Here is a 27,127-nt window from a genome sequence, read left to right as displayed (position 1 = left end):
CAGACCTTACGACCACAGCTACGAGCAGCCGCATCGACAACAGAGGTGGAGAACATGGCCCACTCGGAGTCCATGTCTCCAACCTCCCACGGGATCAGGGAGAAGCTCTCCCGGAGGTGGGAGTTGAAGACCCCCCTGACAGAGGACTCCGCCAGACGTTCCCAGCAGACCCTCACAATGCGCTTGGGCCTGCCAGGTCTGTCCGGCTTCCTCCTCCGCCAGCGGATCCAACTAACCACCAGGTGGTGATCAGTTGACAGCTCAGCCCCTCTCTTCACCCGAGTGTCCAAGACACGCGGTCGGAGGTCAGATGACACGACAACAAAGTTGATCATCGACCTCCGACCTAGAGTGTCCTGGTGCCACGTGCACCGATGGACACCCTTGTGCTCGAACATGGTGTTTGTTATGGACAAACTGTGACTAGCACAGAAGTCCAATAACAAAACACCGCTCGGGTTCAGATCGGGGAGGCCGTTCCTCCCAATCACGCCCCTCCAAGTGTCACTGTCGTTACCCACATGGGCGTTGAAGTCCCCCAGGAGAACAACGGAGTCCCCGGTTGGTGCACTGTCTAGTACCCCTTCCAGGGACTCCAAGAAGGCCGGGTACTCCGCACTGCTGCTTGGCCCGTAGGCCGACACAACAGTGAGAGACCTGTCCCCGACTCAAAGGCACAGGGACGCGACCCTCTCGTTTACCGGAGTGAACCCCAACACGCAGCGGCTGAGCTGTGGGGCAATGAGCAAGCCCACACCAGCTCGCCGCCGCTCCCCGCGGGCAACACCAGAGAATGGAGAGTCCAACCCCTCTCAAGAAGTTGGGTTCCAGAGCCCAAGCTGTGCGTGGAGGTGAGGCCGACTATATCTAGCCAGTAACGCTCAACCTCCCGCACAAGCTCAGGCTCCTTCCCCCCCAGCAAGGTGACATTCCCCTCTCGCAGGTGGTGAGTCCACGGGAGGACGGCCCCACGTCGTTGAGTATGGCATTTTATCTTCAAATTCATATCAGTGTTTGCATATGTGGACGCAGAGATTGACTAAATCTGGAGTATTATTCAAACATGCACAAATGAAATAAAGAAACACCTGTAAACCTCTTATGGTAAAAATTCAGATTTCACAGAATTTTAGACTGTTAAAATCATACTGTCTTAAAACTAATATTCTACTTGTGTGAAAAGTTAGATTTCTGCTGAAACTTTTGCACTGTGTGGTTGGACAGCACACAGAGGTCCTGATTGGATAATTGTTATTTATCGACAGGATAATAACAGTGAAATTATTATGATCATCAGGGTTGCTCTCAAACAAAGAAAGCATTGAAGAAAACGTCTCAGAACTGTTATAAGTCAAACAGGGCCAGCAATCACTAGCAATGTAATAAAAAAGAGGCACTGTGACTTTGTGTGTACTTCCACTGTTGTGTTTAACTTTATTTTCTAATATTTATCTTGATTTTTGAGTGCCTATTTCTATTCTTTTGCTGTTCTTAAACTCTGCGTTGCAACACTAGAATTTCCACATTGTGTGAGAAATAAAGGTTCTCTTATCTCAAATATCTGGGTTTCAGATCACCTGTTTTCCTTTGAATATTTCTAATGAAACTACCATGTGTTTATGAGTATGGTTCACGAAATATGAACATTTTAACTAAACTGTTACTGGCAGCAGCACGCTGAATGTTTAAAGAAGACATATTGTGTTTGCGTTTGTTATATAATTATAATCTAAGACCCAAGTTGATCATTATGTTATAATCTGCAAATAAAAAATTGGAATATTCATCTAAAACGACTTAAGAAACAGGTCTGCTGACTTCCATGTCAGAAAACCGTGGTGCTCAGTGGGAGCTGACATCACCATAAATGTCATCACAACAAAGAACCCCTCCTATGGATGGCTGCACATCACACTAGATTTTTTTTATTCATTTGTACCAAAATTACTATATGAAAGAAAGAAAATGTAACTGGAAAACAAAGCAAGTACAGGGCAGTGAGCATGTACCGTGGCAGTGAAAATGGGAGCTTATCAGCAATATGGCACCTTGAAAGTAAGCCATTTAAGATTGCTCAAACATGCAGGAATCACTCCAGATACAACGTCAGGTGAGTGAGTAAGGGGAAAAACTATAACATGGTTAAAAGCTCTGAAAAGTCATTTTTGCAGAATAGGTCTGCTTTAACAGTGGAATATGTTTTTAGTTCCATGTGATGAGCCCTTCAGGCATTTCATTAGAAGTGTGATCCAAGGTTCCACACTTTTCACTGGCATTTACTCTGCATAAGTGCAGACCTGTTCAGCTGCCCATAAAATATCTTTTTGCATGGATGGTTTTGTATGGATTTATTCTTTAATTGCAGATGCTCTTCCATTTCAAACCACTTATATGGACATTTCTGGTTTACTGGTTCACTTATTCGTCCATAAAAGGTTTGTTTTCAGTATTCAGTATTTCAGTATTTATTTATTTATAGTCATTGTCACAGAAGAACAACAAAATTGTGTTTGGAGAATCCCATAAAGTGCAAACCCACAAATAATAAATACCCCTTAAACCCAAGTGTAAACAATTGACCCAGTGTGGCTTCAGTACAACATGAGACGGTTCTTCTGGCAGCACATGCACAGACAGGGACATTCAGACATAGACCTGAGAATCATGGCGGAAAAAAAAACAACAACAGTGTAACCAGTTCAGTGTTATTAAGAGTTGGATATGGGTTTTTTTGGTCCGTGAGAGGGGGGCAGAGAGGGGCCAAGGGGGGAGAGAGGGGCAGAGTTCAGGAGCCTCACAGCCTGTGGATACAGACTGTTGGCCAGTCTGGATGTTCTGGCCCGTATGGACCTGTACCTTCTCCCTGAGGGCAGCAGGTGAAAAAGATGGTATGCAGGGTGATGTTGGTCCCGCAGGATGTTGTGCACTCTTCTCAGACAGTGAGTGGAGTAGATGGTGCTGATTTCCAGCAGAGTCATTCCAATGATTCTACCGGCTGCTTTCACTACCTGCTGGAGTGCCTGCTGGTCAGCCTTAGTGCAGCTGGAGAACCACACTAGAAGTCCATACGTCAGAACGCTGCTGATGGCACAGTTGTAAAAGTTCAACATCAGAGGTCTGGGAATGTGGGCACTCCTCAATTTCCTCAGGTAGTAAAGGCACTGTTGGGCCTTCCGTACGGCTATATGATTGCCCCAGGACAGGTCCTCAGTCATGGTTACTCCCAGGAATTTAAAACTGCTCACCCTCTCCACTGCCTCGGTGCCAATGAGGAAAGGTAGGTGGTCATTGTGACCTTTTCTGCGGAAATCCACAACAATCTCCTTGGTCTTTTTAGTATTTAAAACCAAGTTATTGTGGTGGCACCATGACTCTAGGTGTTGCACCTCCTTCCTGTAGTTAATCTCATCGTTGTTGAATATGAGGCCGAGCACTGTGGTGTCATCAGCAAACTTAACGATGAGGTTGGACGCAGAGGAGGAAAGACAGTCATGGCTGAAAAGAGTGTATAGCAGAGGGCTCAGAACACACCCTTGAGGGGCCCCAGTGTTGACACCAAGGGTGGTGGGGGGGGGGTGTTCTTGCCCACTCTGACACTCTGTGTACGATTAGTGAGAAAGTCCACAGTCCAGTTGCACAGAGAGAAGTTAAGTCCCAGTTGGTGGAGTTTGAACCGAAGTTTGTATGGCCGGATGGTGTTAAAGGCCGAACTGTAGTCTACAAAGAGGAGCTGAGCATAGGTGTTCTTGTGCTCCAGGTGCTCCAGTAGTGTGTGCAGCACCGTGGCTATGGCGTCCTCAGTTGACCGGGTCTCTCTGTATGCAAACTGGTATGGATCCAGGAATGGTGGCAAAGCGGCTTTGATGTGTTTTATGACCAGTCTCTCCAGACATTTGGAGGGAATGGAAGTGAGTGCCACAGGTCTGTAATCGTTCGGACATGTGACGTTTGACTGTTTTGGGATGGAGACAATGGTTGCTGCTTTGAAACAAGCTGGGACCAGTGAACAGGACAGTGAGGTGTTGTATATAGAGGTGAAGACGTCCGCCAGCTCTGCAGCACAGTCTTTTAGCACCCGGCCCAGTACTCCATCTGGCCCGGACATTTGTAATGACCCATTAATGTAAACTGCTACTGCTGCCTACTTGTAAATTTGATACCTATGTTTTTGTGAATTTTTGTGTGTGTGTGTGTGTGTTTTTTTTTTTTTTAAATAACACTTAAAAGGTACATTATGCAACTTTTAGATCCCCTAGCTGCTTGTCTCTCTGACTTGTAACTTTGCCCAGTGGTGTTGCCTGCTTGTCTCCATAGAGATAGATACTGTAAACAAAATTAAAATATTGTGTGATTATTTTACCTTTTAGGAATCACTTGGTCTTGTAACTATAAACCTATTTGTTTGGCAGTTAAAGAAACCTTTCATGTAAACTTTGTCACGTTAAGATGTGTTTGTATTGCATGTGAAGAGTTTGGCTTTCAGATCTCTCTCCTTTGAAGTGTATCACACGTTGTATTGTTTTAACTCCACATGTTACATCCTGAGGGGATCCAGCTCACGAATGCCTCCAGGAGCTTGTCTGACCACACCACGGTAGCAGTGTCACATCCTTACTTTGAAATGTATGTCCTCTGGTCATCTCAAACTATATAAACTTGGTGATTTGCATCACTGGGGGTCTGACTTGGGAGAGACTCTGTTGGACCCATTTCTGGCAAGAAATAATCTCTGTCTTTGCTTCAACATTCATCAGAGCCTACAAAAGGAATCTTTTTCCACAACAATTTAATGTAATGTTATACTGTGGAACATTCTAAGCGGAGTCATAACATCTCCATAAAGACACTTAAAAAGCATAACCATTTCCTTTTTTACCTTCTTTGAGCGACTTGTCCACATTGTGTGACACCACCACTCTTCTACTTTGGCTCGGGTCTGGCACTGGCATTACAAAACACCCCTGGAATAAAAACAAAACTAAAATCAATACCAGATTAAGAGAGAGGAAGAGCCAATAGTACAAATGGTACAACTTCCGATGCATGGTAAAAATTGTTAAGGATGCTCTATGTGACTTTTCAGGTGAAGATGTCTCTCAGTGTCTCCATAGTGATGTCACTGCTTCGCCTAGTTTGTTTATCTATCTCCATGGAGACAAGCAGGTGACTCTACCAGGTAGATATCAGATCAGATCTGTGCAGACGAGAGTCTGATCATGGTAAGAATTCATGTTTTTTTTTATGTATTTTTAGCAATAATAACACTTAAATTAATAAAAACATAGAGATATGTGTAATGCCATGATTTGTAACATTTCAGATAGGCAGCTGGTGAACCATCCAAAAGAAAGGTTACACGGTGCACATTTAAAGATAGTGGACTGGACTTAAGTCATAGTTAAAGCCACAGTACTCAACTTTGCAAGCACACTTTTATTGCAATGAGAAACTTGGTCCTTACTGTGAGCAAGCTTGCATCTCCACAAACCTGACTCTTTTTTGGCCTAGAGGAGTGCCTCCTGGCTATAATCTTCCACTTATGATATAAAACTCATTTATTTCCATGGAGAATATTCCGAAGTATGGTTTTAACTTCCTAATTCCATGGAATCATGCAGGTGACACCTACAGAAAGTAACATACTGTTTCTTTCATCAGGTTAATGGATAAAAGCTCCTGGTGCTTGAAATTGTATTGGCATGTATAAGCCTTTTTCTAATAACTATCTAAAACCCCATATTACAGAGAGGGAGAGTTTGTCAAAGCCTGTTCCTTTGGAGATATACCATAAATTTCGGACTACAGAGCGCACCTGAATATAAGCCGCACCAGCTAAATTTGAAGAGAAAATCAATTTTGTACATATATAAGCCGCACCTGAATATAAGCCGCAGGTTTTCATATTGTAACATGAGATATTTACACAGAAAGACACGCTTTTTTTTAAACTGTGCCTGAAAATTGGCACCAACACAACATCAACACGGGATGAACACACCTGCAGGTTTAGAAAATAAAACTGCACCAACACAGAAAATCTGCTTTTATTTCCTCTGAAAACTTTTGTCGTCTTTTTACATTGACCAAGTTGGATTCATTGATGCCGAGCTCACGTGCAGTGGCTCTATTTCAGGGGTCGGCAACACCACGGCTCCGGAGCCGCATGCGCCTCTTTCAACCTTATACTGCGGCTCTGCGTGGCTTGGGAAAATAAATTTTAAGTATTTAATTGAAGTGTATTTTATTTGTGTTAGCTCTTTTTTGTTGTAGTTTAAATTGGAAGATTATTATGATCTTAAAATAAAATTATATTTTCTTATTTTTCGTTGCTCAAAATAAGCGTCACACTCGCGGAACAATGTTCAAAACAAACACCGCTCACGTCTCACAGACACAGACACACACACAGACACTGACACAGCTCACAGTCCTGCGTGAAGAGCCCTGATTTTCAGACGCTGTGCGCACAGGGGTCAGGAGCAACTTTCGCCCGTCCCTAATGACACACTAATAAGCTCGCCCATAGATGTATCATGAAAATCCTGCTGGAAATCGCCACAGAAATCTATTTGATGTAGTAGCAAGTATATTATCTGCTCTTGTCTCCGCGATGACGTATCACGTATAACACATCAGACACGTCGCCCAAAAGTTCTAGTAGCCAGAAGAGGAGACTACGACCTCCAAGAAAAAGAAAGAATAAATTTAACAGACAATGCCTACTTAAAATCTGTGTTTGTCGCTACAGGTGACTCACGCGCAGAGTCCGCTCTGCGTAATATGTGGGAAAAGCAAATGAGGCAATGAAACCTTCAAAACTGCTTTGACACATGGAGAATAAGCACCTGGGATTAAACGATACGCTTTTAGAGTTTGTTTGTTTTTTTAAACAAACTGCAGAGCAGAGTAGACATATAATCACATTATAAGTGCAGGGCTCCCACTGATGCAGCAGTTTGGTGAGTTGTATTTTTTATGCACTTAAGTTATTTTTGCCATATTTATCTGCCACGTGTAGAAGGCTTGTCCGTGAAAATAAAACCTACATTATTCCGTTACATTATTATTATTATACAGTGTTATCTTCATTTTAGATGTCAAAAAGTATTTGTGGCTCCCAGTGTTTTATTTTACGTGGAAAGTGGGTCCAAATGGCTCTTTGCGTGTTAAAGGCCGACCCCTGCTTTATTTCCTTCTTTATCTTAAAAACTGCATCATATCCATTTCATGATGCGCAAAATGATCTTTCAAAATCAAAACTAGTGAATTCTTCAGAGCAGAATCTTTCCCCATGTCTGTCTCACTTTTACGTGTACAGCTAGAGAGCGCCCCCCAGGGGCCGTTATCCAGTAAAATTCCATAAATAAGCCGCACTGCTGTATAGGCCGCAGGGCTCAAAGCGTGGAAAAAAGTAGCAGCTTATAATCCGAAATTTACTGTACTCAAAAATAAAATTTTGCATTTTGCACATTCACAGGACAGAATAGCTGAATAGCTTTAGAATGATTGTGTAAGTATAAGCCCACATAGTCTAGTATGGAACCTACCTGGATGACTGAGGGATTACACATATGTAATACGTAAGACAACATGGTTAAAGAAATGACTTGAATACCATTTAATAATGGTAATAATGGTCTCAGAAATTAATTGATATTCTATTCCTTAGTACTGAAATAAGAGTTTGAAATGTGTGACAATAGTCTAAACTACAGGGACTGTACCCTAAGCTATTCTATTTCCACTAAAATGCCTACACATGATTTGAGTCAATCACAAAGGACAAATGAACACAATGAACACAAAGGACAAATGAATCATTAATTAGACTACTAAGGGAATATAGGGGTGTAGTGATTTCAATCCAAGGCAAAACAATATAATCTTGATTTATTGTGCAGTACCAGCATGTATATTAATAAATGTCCAAATGTGGTCTCATTTATCATCTATGTCCAGAGAAAGCGATGGAGGGAGGAGGGAGAACAGAAAATGGCTAGAGGGATGACTTAGAGAGAAAGGGGAGAGAGTGAGGAAAGGGGGAGAGACAGCTGAAGAGGGACACAGAAGAGAGTAAGAGGGGGAGTATGGAGAGAGTTGGAGAGATGGAGAGGAAGAAGTCATGAAGGCAGAACATCACAGAAGAGAAAAGGAGGATGATTCACTTCTGATGAACGACTGAAGCGGACAGACTGCAGAGAGAGAGATAAGAGGAGAGAGAGACAGAAAGAAAGATAAGAGGAGAGAGAGAAATAAGAGGAGAGAGAGAGAGAAGATGAGAGAGATAAGAGAGAAAGAAAAAGGAGACAGTGAGAGAGATAATAGGAAAAAAGGAGAGAGAAATAGAAGAAGTCACACAGGCAGAACATCACTGAAGAGAAAAGAAAGATGATTCACTTCTGATGAACAACTGAAGCAGAAAAAGAAAGAAGGGACAAAGATAAGAGAAAGAGAGGGGGAGATGGAGAAGGAGATGCAGCGAGAGTGAGACGCAGAGAGACAGAGAGAGAGAGAGAATTAGTGGGAGAGGGAGAGAGGGAGTCTCTTGGGTCTGTGTCATCGTCTAAGGTTTGGACATAGAAAGGATCAAAATATTGAAAATATCAGACAGCAGAACTTGATCAAAATGGAGGTGTTTGGATTTGATTTAATGTTGGAGAATAATCTGTTAAAAACATTTGCATTATAGACATTTCATTATTGTTAAATTTGGCGATGCCTACATTGTTTCTTAATATTTTATCCATAGCACTAAGAATTATAAAAGCTGCTAACCCTGTAGTTTAGACCTTGAAGGGTATGTCAAGTAATAAAGCTTCTGAGTTGCATTACAAATACATATATCAAAAATATGGAATGCATATTGATTGAATAAAGTTTCTTAGGGGCATCACATATACATATATATCTTTTGATACTGAAATCATATAGGTTTTGAATATTGTCATGTAATCACCATTTTTATAATGAATTCATATATCTTTTGAATGTTGTATCTTTTTGGAGGTCGTCTATCAAGCACTATGTTTATACTAAAATTTGAGCACCATGTACTAACACTGAAACTAGGTTAAAGGTAACATTGTAAAACGTGAATTATGGGAGGACAGTTGGTGCTTTGCCAGAAACTCTTTTACCAAGTTAAGGCAACATTGTAGGATGTGAATCATGTCGTCTGACAAGCACCATGCTTATACTAAAGTTTGAGCACTATGTCCTAACACTGAAACTATGTTAAAGGCAACATTGTGTGATATGGATTATGGGAAACTGTTGGGGTTGTGTAGGCACTCCTTTACAGGGACAAGGCGGTCAGATGAGACTCAAGGCCGGAAAAACAGATTGGTGCAGCCCGGAGAGATGAACGAGGCCGGAGGGAGGAACCGGGGGCGTTCAACCTGCTCAACATAATATTTGCATATTCATGTTGCATGTTAAATTTGTATGTTGTGGGGCCAGGGAAAGGCAGACAGACTGCCTGCTGCACATACGAGGGATAGATCATTTGACCCCGGGTACTGTATTAGATTGCAACTGTCAGGGGAATAAACTTTTGAGATTTGAACTGATCGAATCCAGTCGTCATTTTGATAGAACACTGCCTAAACAACCTCCACAAACATGTTCTGAAATGTTTCTGCTTGTCAAGATGCCCTCCTTGTGCCTCTATGGGGTCTTATTCTGTGTAAAGCAGCTAACCATGTAGTTTAGACCTCCATAAACATAGCAAACAACAAAGTTAAAATCTGTCAACTGGACAAAATCTTGTAGGAGTGAAGGACCTTTCGCTGTTCATCCAAGCCACTTCTTTAGTTCTGGTGGTCACGCTGCTGGTGGATCAGACCTGGATGACTGAGGGTCTACACAGACACCCTCCATAAACATGTTCTGATGTTTTTGTTGTTGTCGTTTGTTTTTGTTTTTTTTGTTTTTTCGAATGACCGCAAATTGTGAAAATGTCTAGTCAGACTATCACAAAGTTACATCAAATGGCCCCTCCCCGAACTGCCACCTTAACGTGGTGGAGGGTTTGAGCACCCGAATGATCCTGGGAGCTATGTTGTCGGGGCTTCATGCCCCTGGTAGGGTCACCCATGGAAAACAGGTCCTTGGAGACGGGTCTGACTAAGAGCGGTTCAGAAGCCCACCATGAAGAAAAATCCAAACAAGGCCAGTTTACATCGCCCGGACTGACGTTACCAGGGCCCCAACCCTGGAGCCAGGCCTGGGGTGGGTGCTCGGCGGCGAGCGCCTGGTGGTTGGGCCTTTCCCCACGGGGCCCAGCCGGGCCCAGCCCGAAGGAACGACGTGGGGCCGTCCTCCCATGGACCCCACCACCTGCGGGAGGAGGCCATGAGGGGCGGGTGCAGAGAGATCCGGGCGGGCAGTTGAAGGCGGGGACCTCAACAACCGGATCTCCGGACATGGAGACTAGCTCTGGGGACACGGAATGTCACCTCGCTGGGGGGGGAAGGAGCCTGAGCTTGTGCGGGAGTTTGAGCGCTACCAGCTAGATATAGTCGGCCTCACACACAGCTTGGGCTCTGGAACCCAACTCCTTGAGAGGGGGTTGGACTCTCCATTTCTCTGGCGTTGCCCGCGGGGAGCGGGCAGCGAGCTGGTGTGGGCTTGCTCATTGCCCCACAGCTCAGCCGCCACGTGTTGGAGTTCACCCCGGTGAACGAGAGGGTAGCATCCCTGCGCCTTCGGGTCAGGGGTCTCTCACTGTTGTGTCGGCCTACGGGCGAAACAGCAGTGCGGAGTACCTGGCCTTCTTGGAGTCCTTGGGAGGGGTACTAGACAGTGCACCAACGAGGACTCCGTTCTTCTCCTGGGGTCAATGCCCATGTGGATAATGAACAGTGACACAGGGGCGTGATTGGGAAGAATGGCCTCCCTGATCTGAACCTGAAAGGTGTTTTGTTATTGGACAGTTTGTCCATGACAAACACCATGTTCGAGCACAAGGGTGTCCATCGGTGCACGTGGCACCAGGACACTCTAGGTCAGAGGTCGATGATCGACTTTGTTGTCGTGTCATCTGACCTGACGTCTTGGACACTCAAGTGAAGAGAGGGGCTGAGCTGTCAACTGATCACCACCTGGTGGTGAGTTGGATCCGCTGGCGGAGGAGGAAGCCGGACAGACCTGCAGGCCCAAGCGCATCGTGAGGGTCTGCTGGGAACGTCTGGCGTGAGCCCTCTGACAGAGGGGGTCTTCTCCCTGAGCTTCTTCCCTGATCCCAGGGGGAGGCTGGGGACATGGACTCTGAGTGGGCCATGTTCTCCACCTCTATTGTCGATGCGGCTGCTCGTAGTTGTGGTCGTAAGTCTGTAGTGCTTGGCAATCCCCAAACCCGGTGGTGGACACCGGAAAGTAAGGGATGCCGTCAGGCTGAAGAAGGAGTCCTGTCGAGCCTTGTTGGCTCGTGGGACTCCTGAGGCAGCTGATGAGGTACCGACGGGCCAAGCGGGCCACGGCTCGGGCAGTCACAGAGGCAAAAACTCGGGGTTGGGAGGAGTTCGGGGAGGCCATGGAGGAGGACTATCGGACGGCCTCAAAAGAGATTCCTGGCAAACCGTCCGACGCCTCAAGAGGGGGAAGCAGTGCTTCACCAAACACTGTTTACAGTGCTGGTGGAGAGCTGCTGACCTCGACTGGGGGATGTTGTCAGGCGGTGGAAGGAATACTTTTGAGGATCTCCTCATCCCATTGTCCACGTCTTCCGAGGAGGAAGCAGAAACTGGGGACCCGGAGGCGGACTCGTCCATCACCCTGGCTGAAGTCACCAAGGTGGTTGACAAGCTCCTTGGTGGCAAGGCTCCGGGGGTGGACGAGATCCGTCCTGAGTACCTCAAGTCTCTGGATGTTGTGGGGCTGTCTTGGCTGACACGTCTCTGCAACATCGCGTCGGCGGTCGGGGACAGTACCTGTGGAATGGCAGACCGGGGTGGTGGTCCCTCTGTATAAGAAGGGGGACCGGAGGGTGTGTTCCAATTACAGGAGAATCACACTCCTCAGCCTTCCCGGTAAGGTCTATTCCAGTGTACTGGAGAGGAGAATCCGACCGATAGTTGAACCTCGGATTCAAGAGGAGCCGTGTGGTTTTTGTCCTGGTCGCGGAACACAGGACCAGCTCTGTACTCTCTATCGGGTCCTTGAGGGTTCATAGGAGTTTGCCCAAACAGTCCACATGTGTATTGTGGATCTGGAGAAGGCATTCGACCATGTCCCTCGTGGTGTCCTTTGGGGGGTGCTCTGGGAGTACGGGGTCCGGGGCTCTTTGCTAAGGGCTGTCTGGTCCCTGTATGACCGGAGCAGGAGCTGTGTTTGCATTGCCGGCAGTAAGTCAGACCTGTTCCCGGCGCATGTTGGACTCCGCCAGGGCTGCCCTTTGTCCATTTGTTCATTATATTCATGGACAGAATTTCTAGGCGCAGCCAGGGGCTGGAGGGGGTCTGGTTTGGGAACCACAGGATTTCATCTCTGCTGTTTGCAGATGATGTTGTCCTGATGGCTTCTTCAAGCCAGGACCTGCAGCAGGCACTGGGGCGGTTTGCAGCCGAGTGTGAAGCAGCTGGATAAGAATCAGCTCCTCTAAATCCGAGGCCATGGTTCTCGACCGGAAAAAAGGTGGTTGCCCTCTCTGGGTGTGTGCTGAGTCTCTGCTCAAGTGGAGGAGCTTCAAGTATCTCGGGGTCTTGTTACATGAGTGAGGGAAGGATGGAGCGTGAGATTGACAGGCAGATCGGTGCAGCGTCCGCAGTGATGCAGTCGCTGTATCGGACCGTTGTGGTAAAGAAGGAGCTGAGTCCAAAGGCAAAGCTCTCGATTTACCGGTCAATCTACGTTCCTACCCTCACCTATGGTCATGAGCTCTGGGTAATGACCCGAAAGGACAAGGTCGAGGATACAACGCGCTGAAATGGGCTTCCTCCATAGGGTGGCCGGACGCACCCTTAGGGATAGGGTGAGGAGCTCGGTTACACGGGAGGAGCTCGGAGTAGAGCCGCTGCTCCCACACGTCGAGAGGAACCGGTTGAGGTGGCTTGGGCATCTGCTCAGGATGCCTCCTGGACGCCTCCCTAGGGAGGTGTTCTGGGCATGTCCCACAGGGAGGAGGCCCCGGGGAAGACCCAGGACACGCTGGAGGGACTATGTCTCTCGGCTGGCCTGGGAACGCCTTGGGGTCCCACCGGAGGAGCTGGAGGATGTGTCCGGAGTTAGGGAATTCTGGGAGTCCCTGCTTAGACTGCTGCCCCCACGACCCGGCCCGGGATAAGCAGAAGAAAATGGATGGATGGATACATCAAATGGACCAGTGTGGTTTGGTTTCATCTTATTGTTGCAGTTTTGTGTGGTCCTTTTATACTCTTTGTAATGGTAAATACTACAGATGTGTGCTATGGTGACACAGCTCCACAGAGGAACACAATCTCTGGGTTTATGCCAGGATTCCCCCTGACGCTGCAGGCACCGGCACAGAGCTGTATGTGTCTACTGCAAAAAAACAGGTCAAAATTTAAGATATAAACAACGGTGTCAGGAGAAGAGACTATTAGACGGTTGGTCATAGAGGAAAATAGGGCTGCAATAATTATTCAGAACTAACGATTAAAATAATTTCCACAAGCCAAAATACCTGTGAGATGGAGTAAAAGGGTCACATTGAAAAAATTTATTATGCGGGCGCTACAAGAATAAAGTGGTAACATTTCACCATTAAAGTTTTAATTTAATGAGAAAAAAGTTGTAATTTTACAAGAATAAAGTTGTAGTACTACAAGAATAGAGTCATAATATTTTGAGTCATAGCCAATTTTTTTTTCCAAAAATAAAGTTGACATTTAATGATTTAGGGGTCAAAACAGAGTCTAAGCAAAGGCACACTGCAAAGGACTGGTGCTTGGATTAGTTAAAAGCTTACATAAATGGCCATAAAGGATATAAAAATTTGAAATACTGATATTTCACACATCCCATATCTTTGCCACCACAGTTTAGCTGCCACCTCTCCGCTCTTATACATCAATCACACTGTTGAATGAAGTAGTCTACATTTCTCTCTGTGGAGTGACCAAACCCATCCTTGGAAAAAGCCTGTAGAGCTTAGCATTCCCTTAGGCTCATTGGGCAGGACACAGGCTTTGCACAGGAGAAATTAGTGCGATCTCTCATACTCCGCTTTGCACTGATTAGCTTCTCTACTATTACAAACATGGGAACTTTCCATTTAACGTTCTCATTGTGAATATCTTCAGCCCCTCTTTATGGGCTTCTGGGGCCATGTGCACTGGGCTGCCCCAGTTTTATGCACCAAATGTGGCCTAATCCCTATTACCACTGCGCTGTGATGTTTCTGTGTCCAAACTAGTACAGTTTAGTTCAATACACAGAGCTCATAGATTGCATAGGTTTGTCAATACATTAAGTCACAATGGATGCACAACCAAAAAAATCGCCAGCATCACTTGCCACATTACAGGGCTGCTAACCTTTCACCAAAGCTTGGAGAGAGATTTGGTCTAGGCCCACGCCTGGTGAGACCTACATGGTTACTGCTAGTTGACCTGCATGCTTTTTCCACAGGGATCACACAGCAGGAAAGCTTAGCCTATTATATGTATACTGTTGCTTAAATCGTGCAGAACTTGGTCACAATTTGATGCACAGTAAAAAGTTACTGCAGTGTCCAGCAGAATAATAGCGCTATATTGTACCTGAATGAAATAAATGTAGCCTTATAACACAGGGAGGTCTGAGGGTCCCCTCCCAGGAGATTTTTAACAAAATAGACAGTATTTCCTGCATTATGAAATATTTTCATAGTTCATGTGTCAGTCACATATTATTAAATCTGAGCTGTTAGCAGTTAATGCACCCTTTGATGCACCCTTTTATGCTCAGCTCCTCTCTGCTCAGAACTCACTGCTAAACTGAGAGGTGAGCTGTGAGCATCAAAATAAGATGCAGCGGAGTTATAGTGGTATCAACTCTTGATATCGGCAGCATATTAACAAGTTTGAGTACTGGCACCTAGTATCAGACCTGGTATACTGGTATCAGTATCAAGGCATCTCTAGGAAAGTGGTGGTGGTAAATATTTATCATAGTTCTAAACAAATTAAGTGTCAGATTGTGGAAAAAATAGAAAAAGAAAAGTACAAAATTACAGGAAGTAGCACGGAGTTTTAAAGCAGAATCCCTCTACCTATGTCATCAACATAGAAAATCCCATCCAAAATGCAGGGACAATTTACAAGGAGGACATTTTTCTATAATTTTTCTTTAACTTTATTTAACAAAATGAAAGGTGTTTTCATTTATTGTTATTAGTCAAATCAAAACTACTGTGTAATTATATTTAGTTTTGGACCTTGTTAACCATATGACTGGTTAGTAATTTGGTCACTCACCATGAGCTTGCTGAAGAAGTCCTGGCGTACACAGGACTGCCTCATGTGTCTGTTGAAACGGCTGACTTTGAGAGGACTTTTTCGGGTTAACAACACAAAGCTACCTGCCAAAAAGCAAAGCAGTGCGAAGGATACGTAGACAAAGAGTTTGAGGAAGAAGGAGGTGAGAGTGAGTCCTCCCCAAAGCAGTTGCACAGCTACAGCCACCCCCACTCCCAGAGCAAACGCAGGGACCAGACGGATCGAAGAGCCCAGGGACAAGGCCGCCGAACTGGGAGGCATGGGGCACGGCTGCTGCTCTCCTCCAGGCGGCGCTGTGAGCAGAGAGGGACAAGAATGATCACTTTACAGTCGTACTAATGTAGTTAATGAGAATTTATTTATATGTTACATTATAATTCATACAGTATAGTAAAACACATCCACAGCCAGCTGTGGATCTGACTGCTCAGCCAATGATGTTTATGCCAAATGCCGAGCAGGATTCGAACTGCCAACCTTCAGACACAGCCTGTTTGTCCACTGATCTGAAGTGGAACACTGTTGCCCCATTTTGTGTTTGAGTTTTCAAACCATCTTAAGACTATTTTTGACAGTGTTTTCTCATGTGTGCATTGTATTAATTACACAAAAATAAGTTTAATAGCTGCAAGACACAGTCCAGTGACAAAAGATGCTGACATGTACATTCTGGCATACCTTAAAACACAATTTCATTTTAATATCTGCCTTGTTCATGCTATGACAGATTAGTTTGGTTTGATAATGATTCTTAATATTAAGATTGATGAATCATATTTTTAAAACAGTGTCAATTCATGCCTAACAGTTGCTATTTATCTCCTCACCTCTGGCTGTGATGGTGGCTGGGGGCGTGTGCATGCTGCGACCCCACCATCCATAAATGTCCCCGTGCTCTGTGGACTTCCGAGCGTGCAAGCAGCGTCAAAGAGGTAGAAGGACCATTCGCGTGTACAAGGGACTAGCACGCCGTCCCCAGACAGAGGCATACCCGCTCTGACATCGCGCTGAGCGCTATGTGCCCACCGCTCCTTGCATCGACTCGATCCGTCACAAGCTGCTGCGGCCCCCAGGGGTGCTGTCATCCACAACTCAGCGCTTCACACAACACACAAAGAACGTCAGAATAAGAGGACATCAAAATAATTACCAAAATATCCCAGTAATGTCAAGAAAGATCCCCGTGAAGTGATGGATAAGGCGACAGCAGTCGTCACCTTGGAGATTGTCCCTACCCGATTTGTAGCAAGTCCTACTTCTAATGTTTCTGAACAAATCCATACCCTGTCAAGTGTCTTCACTATTCATGGCGACTTGGCTTCTAAAGGGTTCATCTCTACAGCAGTGTGAAAGCTAAAATGCTACATTACATCCTTGTTATACTGACTTTGTTCCAAAACCGTACAGGGAAACGCACTTAAGTGAGAGTTCTGATTCGAAACCAGTGCCAAAGATGACGATACAGATAAGAAACCGTTTTAGATCATATAGTTTCATTTACACCGAATAGTATTGCGAAATTGGAGCACATCAATCGATTATTTCAAGGTATTTATCCGTGAACAGCATACTACGCATGCGCAGAACGCTTTCGTGGGCGATACGAATCGGGCAGTGACCTGTAGCTTAGCGACTGTTGCTAACCAACTAGTCCAGCAGGAAGCTAGCAAAGAATCCCAAGCACAAAATTGTTGGTTATTTAGATTGAATAAAAACGAAGAGATAGTTAGTTAAATCTGTGTATAGACTTAAAATCGCAGCAGTTTATTTAAGTTCATAGTTATAAGCTGTCTCTAACTGCTAGCTTTAATGCTGTTAAGTAAGCAAACCAGCTAACCAGAAAGCTTACCTTATTCCTGAAGATGTCGATACATCTTCTTTTGTCTTTATAGACCGTGTAATTCTTCCAACCCGCGGCACATTTGCACAGATCCGCGTGATGACAGAAATGACAGGTACAAAATTATCCTGGAGGCACGAAAACAACCAGGCTCCAGCTGACCGGTGTGTGTGTGTGTGTGTGTGTGTGTGTGTGTGTGTGTGTGTGTGTGTGTGTGTGTGCGCGCGCGCGCGTGTGTGCGTGTGTGCGCGCGCGTGTGTGCGCGCGTGTGTGGCTGCGGACCAATCACAGCCACAGCAGCCCTCTTCATACGCGCGTCATATGCAAAGGGGAGGACCGGAGAGGCGGAGACGTGGAGGAGCAAGCCTAGCACTGGAGAGCTTACAGGTAAACACCGCTCAGCAGGACGGTCAAGTGTAAGAAACGAGCGCACATAGATAAAGGTTCATGTTACATTTGTGTCTTACGCCTATTTCCTTAAAACTAGAAATCTGCTTACAGTTATTACTGTTCTTAGAGCATGAGTCACCCCATATATGCAGCAGGTTAATACTATAAGAACAAATGCATAATACAATTTTTAACAGCCATTTTGCTCATTTTTAATTATTTTAGGCTTTTAGGTTTATTTTATGTCTTGCTTCCATGTGTTAAAGTGGGACTCACTAAACACCTAAACTTCTCCCACAGTTTCCAATAGTGCTTCTAAACGGTACCTAAAGGGACTAAAGAGGAACGTGAAGGGAGGGGATAGCCACAGGTATCCACGCCTCAAACTCAGCCCCTGCTGCCAGGTGTTTCTAATCAGAACGTGATGTCACGTAGTGGCCACTGAAGACAGCACACGCATAGTTTCTGATTGACACACATAGACAGTCCTTATTGTAATCATTTTATTGATTTTTATTTGGGGGGGAGTAAATATGTCCCTTATTGCCTTTTATTAATCAAAAAGGTCAGATACAAGATTAGATGAAGTTGCTTCTATATAGTTATGATAATTCAGCAAGCATTAAGTATTTTAATACCATTTTATTGCTCTGTTAGGTAAAGACTATAGGGTCAAAAATTAGACTAGACTATAGTTTATAAACTATATAGACATAGTGTGTGTTAGTGTCTTCCCCCAATGACACAACAGCATTGAATTTTCAGAGGTGGGATCAAAACACTAGCCTTCAGGCAGCATTATCTAAAACTTCTTTTGCATAGAATAAAAACATAAATAATCTTTCTGATCATTATCTTTCATCCACAAAAAGTACAGGCCAGTGGAAAGTGCCAGAAAATGTCTTCCTCCAAAGTTAAGACTTTTGGTACAAATCTGAGTTCCTCTTTTAGGCCCTCACTCTCAGCACTTCCTATTTTCAGTCTTCCAAATTTGCTGAAGTCACAGTCATCACAGTTTAACACTCAGCATGAATCCTTATATATGTACATGATATATTCAGTTAGCATGAATTTGTGTATTTAAGATTAAAAAGCATGTCTGCAAAAAAACAAAAACAAAACACATTGTCAATAAGTATGCTTTGCTGCCACCCTCTGGCCAAAGATCTACAGTGAATGTGCCACTTTAAACAATATTAAAGCTAGTCGCTTTAATACCAGACCAGAACTGAAGAAGCGGCTTGGATGAGCAGCAAAACGTCTTCACTCTTACAACGATTTGTCCAGTTGACAGATTTAAAGTTTGTCTTTTGCTATAAAAGCTAGTATTTTACAATAAATGCACAAATCAATGGTTTAAAATGGTATACATACTTTCATTTACTCTCTACATTACAGGGACAATAAAGTGTATCTTAAAGGTGCACTATGTAACTTTGTACACTACCTTTTTGTCTCCATCGGCATGTCATTATTTTGCCTGGAATATTCCACAGTATGGAATTAAGTTTATTCAACATCTTGAAAAGCATGCAAGCAGGGTCATCTCTCCATAGATCTGACTTTGCATTGTAGAGTCACTTGCTTGTATACATGGAGATTTGTAGTTTTAATGCCAAACTGGACCAAGACAGAGAAAAGCAAAGACGATCTCCGTGGAGACAACCAGGTGGCAGACCCTCTATCAGGAAAGTTATGTAGTGCTACTTTTAACTTTAATTTATATACAATCTTAAGAAATATATTATAATTCTTTGAAAAGTAGTTTTAATAATCCCCAATATTATTATTAAAAAACAGATACAAACACCACTGTAAAGATAGCCTGATTATGGTAACCAGCAGAGGGCGTTTTTCCTTTCTTTCAACATTTTGACTTCAGTTATCCATGGATCCAGAATGATGAAGACCGTTGCTACGTGATTAGCAATTACAACAAATTTGTATGTATTTTGAATGGGGAGAAGGCCCTCAAATGGTTACATATAACAGGAAGCTGAAACTCATTCATGTTTTTGGAGGAATAATTTTGTGGTTACGGATTTAAAATGTTTGCATTTCTCATTTCTTTCTAGACTGTCCTTCCTGTATCACATGTGCATTTTTGCAACTCTAATTGCAGTCTTCAGGTCTAAACCAGTTCTAAACCAAGGCTTAACCCCCCCCTCCCTTTAGGAGAGGGGTTTTGCATGCACAGTGTTGGGGTCATCAATGTCAGCCATCTTGAATCCGGTGGGTCTGATCTCCATGACAGTGGCTTTGAGTGAGTACCACCAGCCTCTCCATGGAAACCACACAATGCCATTATCGGACCAGGCGCTGTAGTGTCCTCCTGGGTAGTACTGCCCATTCAGGTGAGTAGAGTGACACCTGGAGGAAGAATGGTAACAGACATTTAAAGGTATAAGGAGATATGCAATGTGGTAATGTTATGACACAATGTTTACTCAGAAATTCAGTTCTGTATAACTGGTGATCAAAGTTTTGCGACTAAATACTTACATGAAGTAGCTTCTTCAGTTCTGACAGGGTACTTAAAGTGATAGCATGTAACTTCCTGGAAATAGAAAGTTGTATGATTCCATTCAAATAGAATGTTAAAACCATACTTCAGAACATTAACCATAGAGATAGATGAGTTTTATGCCATACTGTGAAATATTATAGCCAAGAGAACATCTCCATGGAAACAAGCAGGAGGCCCTCCTCCAAGCCAAATAAGAGTCAGGTTTCTGAAGATTCAAGTCAAATCACAGTAAGGACACATGTTTTTCTGTGTTTTTCAGTGGTAAAAAAAAATAAGCATGCTTTTATTTTAGTGCATTTTTTGGGTAAAAGTGACATACGGTGGCTTTCAGTCACTATCTTAAATAACAGAACCCTGTCAGTGGGGTCAGAAATGAAGAAGCTACTTGGATGAAACAAATTCACTCTTAAGAAACCTGAAAAAACAAACTTGTTGTCCAGTTGACAGAATACAAATTTCCTTGCTACAGACCCTGCAAGGCTGACTGAGGGATCAATGTTTGTTTAGAATCAAACAGTGTATTTATTGTTTTACTTGTTGAACCACCAGCCTCCCTGATCTTCCTCTGCACAGTTTCCATTGTAATTGTCGTTATCGCGGTCAAAGGTGCTGAAGTTCGCCCCCTGATGGCTGGACCAGGACACAGCTCCCGTTTCAAACTTCCCTGAGAGAGCGTCTCCAGCCGTGCCCACATACTCGCCAAAGGAGAGCTGGTACTGATCCTACAGGGGAGGGGGAGGAGTTACCAGGGATGGAAAGTAACTGATTACAAAACGTCACATTACTGTAAATGACTAGCCACTATTTTGTAATTGTAATTTTTTTCACCACATACTTCCAATTGAGTATAATTCTAGTAATGTAAATGTAAGTAGGCCTTCAGCACAAGTCCCAATTGGGCTAATGGATTAGCCTTAAGGTCTTTCAGCAACCCCTTTGGGGTGGAATAATGAAGCCACTTTCTGAAGCTATAGTGAAAAGATTTCACTCTTGCTTATTTATACTGACAGAGAAGATGTTGAACTTTGTGCCAGTTTTTGTTTCATGTGGATAGGTCCAGTAATTACAGAAATATTAGCCATAAACCCCTCCATGAACTCCCACCTTAACGTGGTTTGAGCACCCGAATGATCCTGGGAACTATGTTGTCTGGGGGTCCATGCCTCTGGTAGGGTCACCCATGGCAAACAGGCCCAGGGGGACGGGTCAGAAGTCCTTTATGATGAGTGCTCGATCAAGGTTCGCTACGTCACCCAGACCAGCATCACCGAGACCTCACCCTGGAGCCAAGTCTGAGGTTGGTTGGTTGGCTAGGCTGGTGTGGGCTTGCTCACAACCCCACAGCTCAGCCGCCATGAGTTAGAGTTCACCTCAGTGAACGTGAGGGTTGCGTCCCTGCGTCTTCGGGTTGGGGACAGATCTCTCACTGTTGTGTTGGCCTATGAGCCGAACAGCAGTGGTACCCGGCCTGCTTGGAGTCCCTGGGAGGGGTGCACCGACCGGGGACTCTGTGACACCTGGAGGGGCGAGATCAGGAAGAATGGCCTCCCTGATCTGAACCTGAGAGGTGTTTTGTTATTGGACTTTTGTGCTAGCCACAGTTTGTCCATAACAAACACCATGTTTGAGCACAAGGGTGTCCATCGGTGCACATGGCACCAGAACACCCTAGGTCAGAGGTGGGTGATTGACTTTGTTGTCATGTCATCTGATCTCCGGCCTCGTGTCTTGAGTGCATAAAAAATACAACCCACCAAACCGCTGCATCAGAGGGAGCCCTGTGCTTGTTCCTTCTTTCCTTCTTGCTCACGTTTGTTTCTTTCAAAAAACTCTAAATCTTATCTTTTAATCCCAGATGCTTAGTCTCCATGTGCCAAAGCAGTTTTGAAGGTTTTATTGCCTCATTTGCTTTTCCCGCATATTACGCAGAGCAGACTCAGTGCGTGAGTGGCCTTTTCCCCTTTGTTAAAAAGCTCTCCAAAGACTTTTGTTTTTGGCTCATTTTCACTCACTCGTGGCTCTACTTTTGGGCGACGTGTCTGATGTGTTATACGTGATGCGTCATCGTGGAGACAAGAGCAGATCTATCACAGATATAATAAACTTGCCACTACATCAAATAGATGTCTGTGGTGATTTCCTATCAGGATTTTCATTATATATCTACTGTTAAACCTTTCCTGCCCTTGACCGTGGTCGGGGGACACAGGGTAGATCCGTCTTCTCCAGGGCCGAAGGGTCACTCTTCCTCCGGGGTTTAACTCCCTGTTCTTAACCTCAAAGTTGTTTAGAATGTGGTGCGAGCTCAAAGACCACCCCAGTCTGTTGCTCAAGAGTTTGTGGCTTTGTTATCTGTACTGCACTGTAATAACGCATCACTTCTGCTCTAACTAACTCACACACTGTCTTTTTCCAAGTACAACTGTGGACTCTCACACTCGCCGCTTCTCCGCGGTTTGAACCACACTATGCGCCCCATGCACGCGCACGTCACCTCTCGCTCACGCACCACACTGAACTAAAGCACATAGGAGATAGACACACATCTCACAACACTACGGACGAGCTTATTAGCGTGTCATGAGGGACAGGAGAAAGTTACGTCGGAGAAGATGCGGTCACTGATAAATTATTTACTGTTTTTGTGCAGCCCTGTAGCAAATGCGTAACGGCCCGGTACCGGTCCCTGGCCCGGTGGTTAGGAACCACTGCCTTAAGTCTCTGAATGTTGTGGGGCTGTCTTGGCACGTCTCTACGACACGCGTGGCGGTTGGGGACAGTAACACTCCTCAGCCTTCCTGGTAAGGTCTACTAAAGGTAGACCTAAAAGTTTTTACTCTGCACTCTTCTCTTTTAATAGTAAATTTATGATGATTATTTGTGATTATTTATGTTTTGATTTGTGTGATTTTAATGTCTTTCTTATTCTGTAAAGCACTTTGAATTACCTTGTGTACGAATTGTGCTATACAAATAAACTTGCCTTGCCTTGCCTTGCCTACTCCAGGGTACTGGAGAGGAGAATCCTACCGATAGTTTGACCTCAGATTCAGGAGGAGCAGTGTGGTTTTCGTCCCGGTCGTGGAACACTGGACCAGCTCTATACTCTCTCGGTCCTCGAGGGTTCATGGGAGTTTGCCCAACCAGTCCACATGTGTGTTGTGGATCTGGAGAAGGCATTTGATCATGTCCCTCCTGGTGTCCTGTGGGGGGTGCTCTGGGAGTATGGGGTCCGGGGCCCTTTGCTAAGGGCTGTCCGGTCCCTGTATGACCGAAGCAGAAGCTGTGTTCGCATTGTGGGCAGTAAGTCAGACCTGTTCCCGGTGCATGTTGGAGTCCACCAAGGCTGCCCTTTGTCACCGGTTCTGTTCACTATATTTATGGACAGAATTTTTAGCCAGGGGTCGGAAGGGGTCCGGTTTGGGGATCTCATCTCTGCTGTTTGCAGATGATGTTGCCCTGATGGCCTCATCAAACCAGGAGCCGAGTGTGAAGCGGCTGGGATGAGAATCAGCTCCTCCAAATCCGAGGACATGGTTCTCGGCCGGAAAAAGGTGGCTTGTCCTCTCCAGGTGGGTAGTAAGTCTCTGCCTCAAGTGGAGCAGTTCAAGTATCTCGGGGTCTTGTTGACGAGTGAGGGAAGGATGGAGTGTGAGATTGACAGGTGGATCGGTGCAGCGTCTGCAGTGATGCGGTCACTTTATCAGTCCGGTGTGGTAAAGAAGGAGCTGAGTCAAAAGGCAAAGCTCTCGATTTATCGGTCAATCTACCCTCACCTATGGTCATGAGCTCTGGGTAATGACCGAAAGGATGAGATTGCGGATACAAGTGGCCGAAATGGGTTTCCACTGTAGGGTGGCCGGGCGCACCCTTAGGGATAGGGTGAGAAGGTTAGTCACACGGGAGGAGCTTGGAGTAGAGCCGCTGCTCCTACACACTGAGAGAAGCTCAGGCATCTGCCTCAGGATGCCTCCTGGACACCTCCCTAGGAGGCCCCAGGGAAGACCCAGGACACGCTGGAGGTACTATGTCTCTCAGCTTGCCGTGGGGTCCCACCGGAGGAGCTGGAGGACGTGTCTGGTGTGAGGGAATACTGGGAGTCCCTGCTTAGACTGCTGCCCCCGCGACCTGACCCCGGATATGTGGAAGAAAATGGATGGATGAATTGATGGATTAACCATAAACTTGGTCAACAAATTTGCAGTTTGATAGTTAAACAGTAAATTCTACCACAGCTCAGTTTAAAGTATTCTGCAATGTGCTGATGCCACATTAACATTGCACCTGTTCCTCTCCCACTCTGAAGGCTGTGTACTCTGCATAGCGATGGTTTCCATCAAAATCCTCCAGGTTTATTCTCAGAGAATAGTTCCCTGAAACGACCAAAAGTATCAAAATAAAAAATAAAAAAATGCATAAATGCATAAAACACTATGGAAAATTATGATACTTATAAGCTTATTCACCTTGTGCTGTGAGGTAATGCAGGTTATCATTTCCGAGCCAAAACTCCCCCAAATCTGATTCAAAATCTCCAAACCCATTTTTGTAGTCCTCCCAGGACCTGAAAATGTGGAAGAGCAGAGGATGCAGAGCTAGGAGAGGGTCAGATGGAACAAAGTATGCAGAGGGGAGGGTGAGATGGAGCAGAGGATGCAGAGGAGATGAGCAGTAGTAGCTCCCTCTTATGGATTGTACCTGTTAAAGCTCTGTGATCCGTCGGTGCGTCTCTGTATAATGGTCCACCCTCCTCCTCCGCTCATGTCACAGTAAACTCGGACCTGGGAAGGACTGTTCTGAAGCCTGATCCTGTACGAACCGCTGGACTTGAAACCAGCTCTGAAAACCTCAGAGCAGTCTGCAACATAGGTGCACAGGTGGATCAAGACATTTAAAAACCCACTAAAAAGGCTGGATTTTTACTTAGATATTTTACATGTTACAGTATGTTAGAATACTTTGCTATCACTTTGATAAAAGTGGAACTAAATACTAATCCACTTTTATGCTACTAAAATATAAACTGTATACGATAGCATTGTTTATTGTTCCTAGTCATTGTTTGGTAGCTTTAGTGCAATCTATTTCAAAAACGCCTAAATTTAAGTTTCTGCTAGATCCAGTGGCCCTTGCAATTTCAAGTACTATGACATCACTCAGGGCTGCTGCTTCTGATTACAAGCACCTGGTTACAGGGGCGGAGTTTGAAGTGTGGATACCTGTTATAACAATCGCAGTATTCCTTATACCTCCAGACCCTACTCCTCCTCCCTCCTCACTCTCCCTTTTACTCCTCCAGGTACTGCCCAATTTAGCAGCTCTATTTGAAATGTAGTGGGAGGAGTTTAGATGTTTAGCCCCACTTGGTGTCTGGCTACTGAGCTGAACCTGGTAAATTTTACACAATTTTACACATTTTGGCACAATTTCAAGGCCAGTGTATTTACAGCCTCAGGTGCAGGACTCCCCTTGAGAGTGCTCCAGAGCTTAAGATGGTTAGAGGGTCATTGCATCAAAGAAAAAGTGTAGCAAAATAAATACTACCACCCATATGATTGGAAAATATTGGAACAAACACCTAAACCAGAAGAACCAGATGTGCCTTTCACTCTTCGCTTTTTCTCCCTGCGTTTCTCCGGGCATTCCTCCCTCCATCACTCCTTCCCCCTCTCTCACCTCTGTCCTGTGTATCCGCTAGCTGCTCCACTCTCTCACCTCTGTTCACATGTCTTCTGTTTGATACTCTGTATGATTAGCTCCTGTTTCTGCAGTTGGAATCTCAGGTCTCTCTCTTTCTCTCTCAGACGAGATACCTCCTCAGATCTCTCCCTCCTTCCCGCACCCTTTCTCCCTCCGTCTCTCCCCTCTCTCTCACCCCTGTACTGTGAATTGGCTGGCTGTTCCACTCTCTCTCCTCTGTTGTTGATGGTTCTTCTTTGTTTGATCCTCTGTATAATTAGCTCTTGTCTCTGCAGTTGGACTCTCAGGTCTCTCTCTTTCTCTCTCAGAAGCGATACCTCCTCAGAGCATATGTCTGCAATCACCTGTCGTTTAAACAAAATATTTGTATTGAGTATAGTTATGTGCAATACTTAAAAAAATACATACTATAGAATGTTTACATTTTACATATTTAAATAATAAAAATAATACTAATAAAATTGGTAAAGTAAATCCCAAGCCACTCCTCAGCATTCTAGCCCAGAATAAGAGGAAATTAACAAAACTTTGGAGCACACTGCACACCATACGCACATGAAAATAAAGACTAAACTGGGACTAAACCAATAATAAACCTGGCGTCAAACCTAGATCAAACCAGGTGTGCCTTTAAAGCCCCTCGGTTAAGGCAGATATACATTTTTGGCCCAGTTCATACAGGCCAGTTCCGTAAAATTCCACAAAACCTAAAGTAAAGACTCACCTCTGCCGCCTGGATGATGATCAGTCCCATTAAAAGTGCTCTGTTCCTTCTCTCCATGTTCACAAACTTCTCCTCTGTCACAGTTTTGCTTTTATTTTGGTTCTGTTTTAAACTTGAAGAGTCTCCAAGAGTCTGTCCAGAGCACAGCCCAGATTCCTGATTCTCTCCAGAAAAAGAAATATGAAGGAGTGTGCAACAGATGGGAAAACACAGAGTGACTTTTATATACTACTATTTTGCACAAGAAACAACAACAACCAGGATAGAGTCTGTGCCAGAGGTGGGTAGGGTTGCAGAAAAAGTGCACTCATGAGTACAGTTGCTTAAAAATAATAATAAAAATAATATGAGTATGTGTAAGTACGAAGTAGTGGTCCAAGATATTGCTCAAGTAATAGTTTTTCCACTGATCAAAAGATTGCCAGTTCCACATAAACATCATTGGAGGAGTGAGATCTACAAGCCCACGGGTTGGTGGTGCAATTCCAGCTCTCACAAATGAATGTTGT

At 44.6% G+C, this 27,127-nt stretch overlaps 2 protein-coding genes across 3 annotated transcripts in view; both read right to left on the bottom strand.

Annotated features, from left to right (window-relative positions):
* Positions 1-17,541, bottom strand: part of snx25 (sorting nexin 25) — a 53,274-nt gene extending 35,733 nt beyond the window's left edge. Inside the window, exons 1-4 of one of the 2 annotated variants that reach the window (XM_033974137.2) lie at positions 17,287-17,541; positions 16,265-16,535; positions 15,417-15,730; positions 4,877-4,961 (exon numbers count right to left, since the gene is read on the bottom strand). In XM_033974137.2, coding sequence (XP_033830028.1) covers positions 4,877-4,961; positions 15,417-15,730; positions 16,265-16,298 — 433 coding nt within the window. In that variant the 5' untranslated portion in view covers positions 16,299-16,535; positions 17,287-17,541. Of the gene's footprint in view, positions 1-4,876; positions 4,962-15,416; positions 15,731-16,264; positions 16,536-16,720; positions 16,739-17,286 lie in introns of those variants that run through there. The other variant, XM_055224951.1, reaches the window with a different exon arrangement.
* A 620-nt stretch (positions 17,542-18,161) lies between these two features.
* Positions 18,162-26,712, bottom strand: fgl1 (fibrinogen-like 1). The gene is made up of 7 exons (XM_033973661.2): positions 26,619-26,712; positions 26,070-26,238; positions 24,893-25,052; positions 24,661-24,758; positions 24,479-24,567; positions 20,729-20,916; positions 18,162-20,037 (listed from the first exon to the last, which is right to left on the bottom strand). The coding sequence occupies exons 1-7, from the start codon at positions 26,673-26,675 to the stop codon at positions 19,839-19,841; spliced, it is 960 nt and encodes a 319-aa protein (XP_033829552.1). The 5' UTR covers positions 26,676-26,712; the 3' UTR covers positions 18,162-19,838.
* Positions 26,713-27,127: the final 415 nt, after the last annotated feature.

The sequence above is a fragment of the Periophthalmus magnuspinnatus genome, chromosome 10 (assembly GCF_009829125.3).
Source record: "Periophthalmus magnuspinnatus isolate fPerMag1 chromosome 10, fPerMag1.2.pri, whole genome shotgun sequence".
In the NCBI taxonomy this organism is placed as follows: Eukaryota; Metazoa; Chordata; class Actinopteri; order Gobiiformes; family Gobiidae; genus Periophthalmus; species Periophthalmus magnuspinnatus.
The sequence above is the reverse complement of the archived record's forward strand: the minus strand, read 5'-3'. Positions and strand labels throughout refer to the sequence as shown.

Coding starts and splice junctions, on each gene's coding strand:
- fgl1 (XM_033973661.2), bottom strand. CDS start 26,675: ATGGAGAGAAGGAACAGAGCACTTTTAATGGGACTGATCATCATCCAG. Junction 24,759..24,892: donor GGATCACAGAGCTTTAACAG/GTACAATCCATA, acceptor CCACATTTTCAG/GTCCTGGGAGGACTACAAAA. Junction 20,917..24,478: donor TCAGAGTGGGAGAGGAACAG/GTGCAATGTTAA, acceptor CCTCCCCTGTAG/GATCAGTACCAGCTCTCCTT.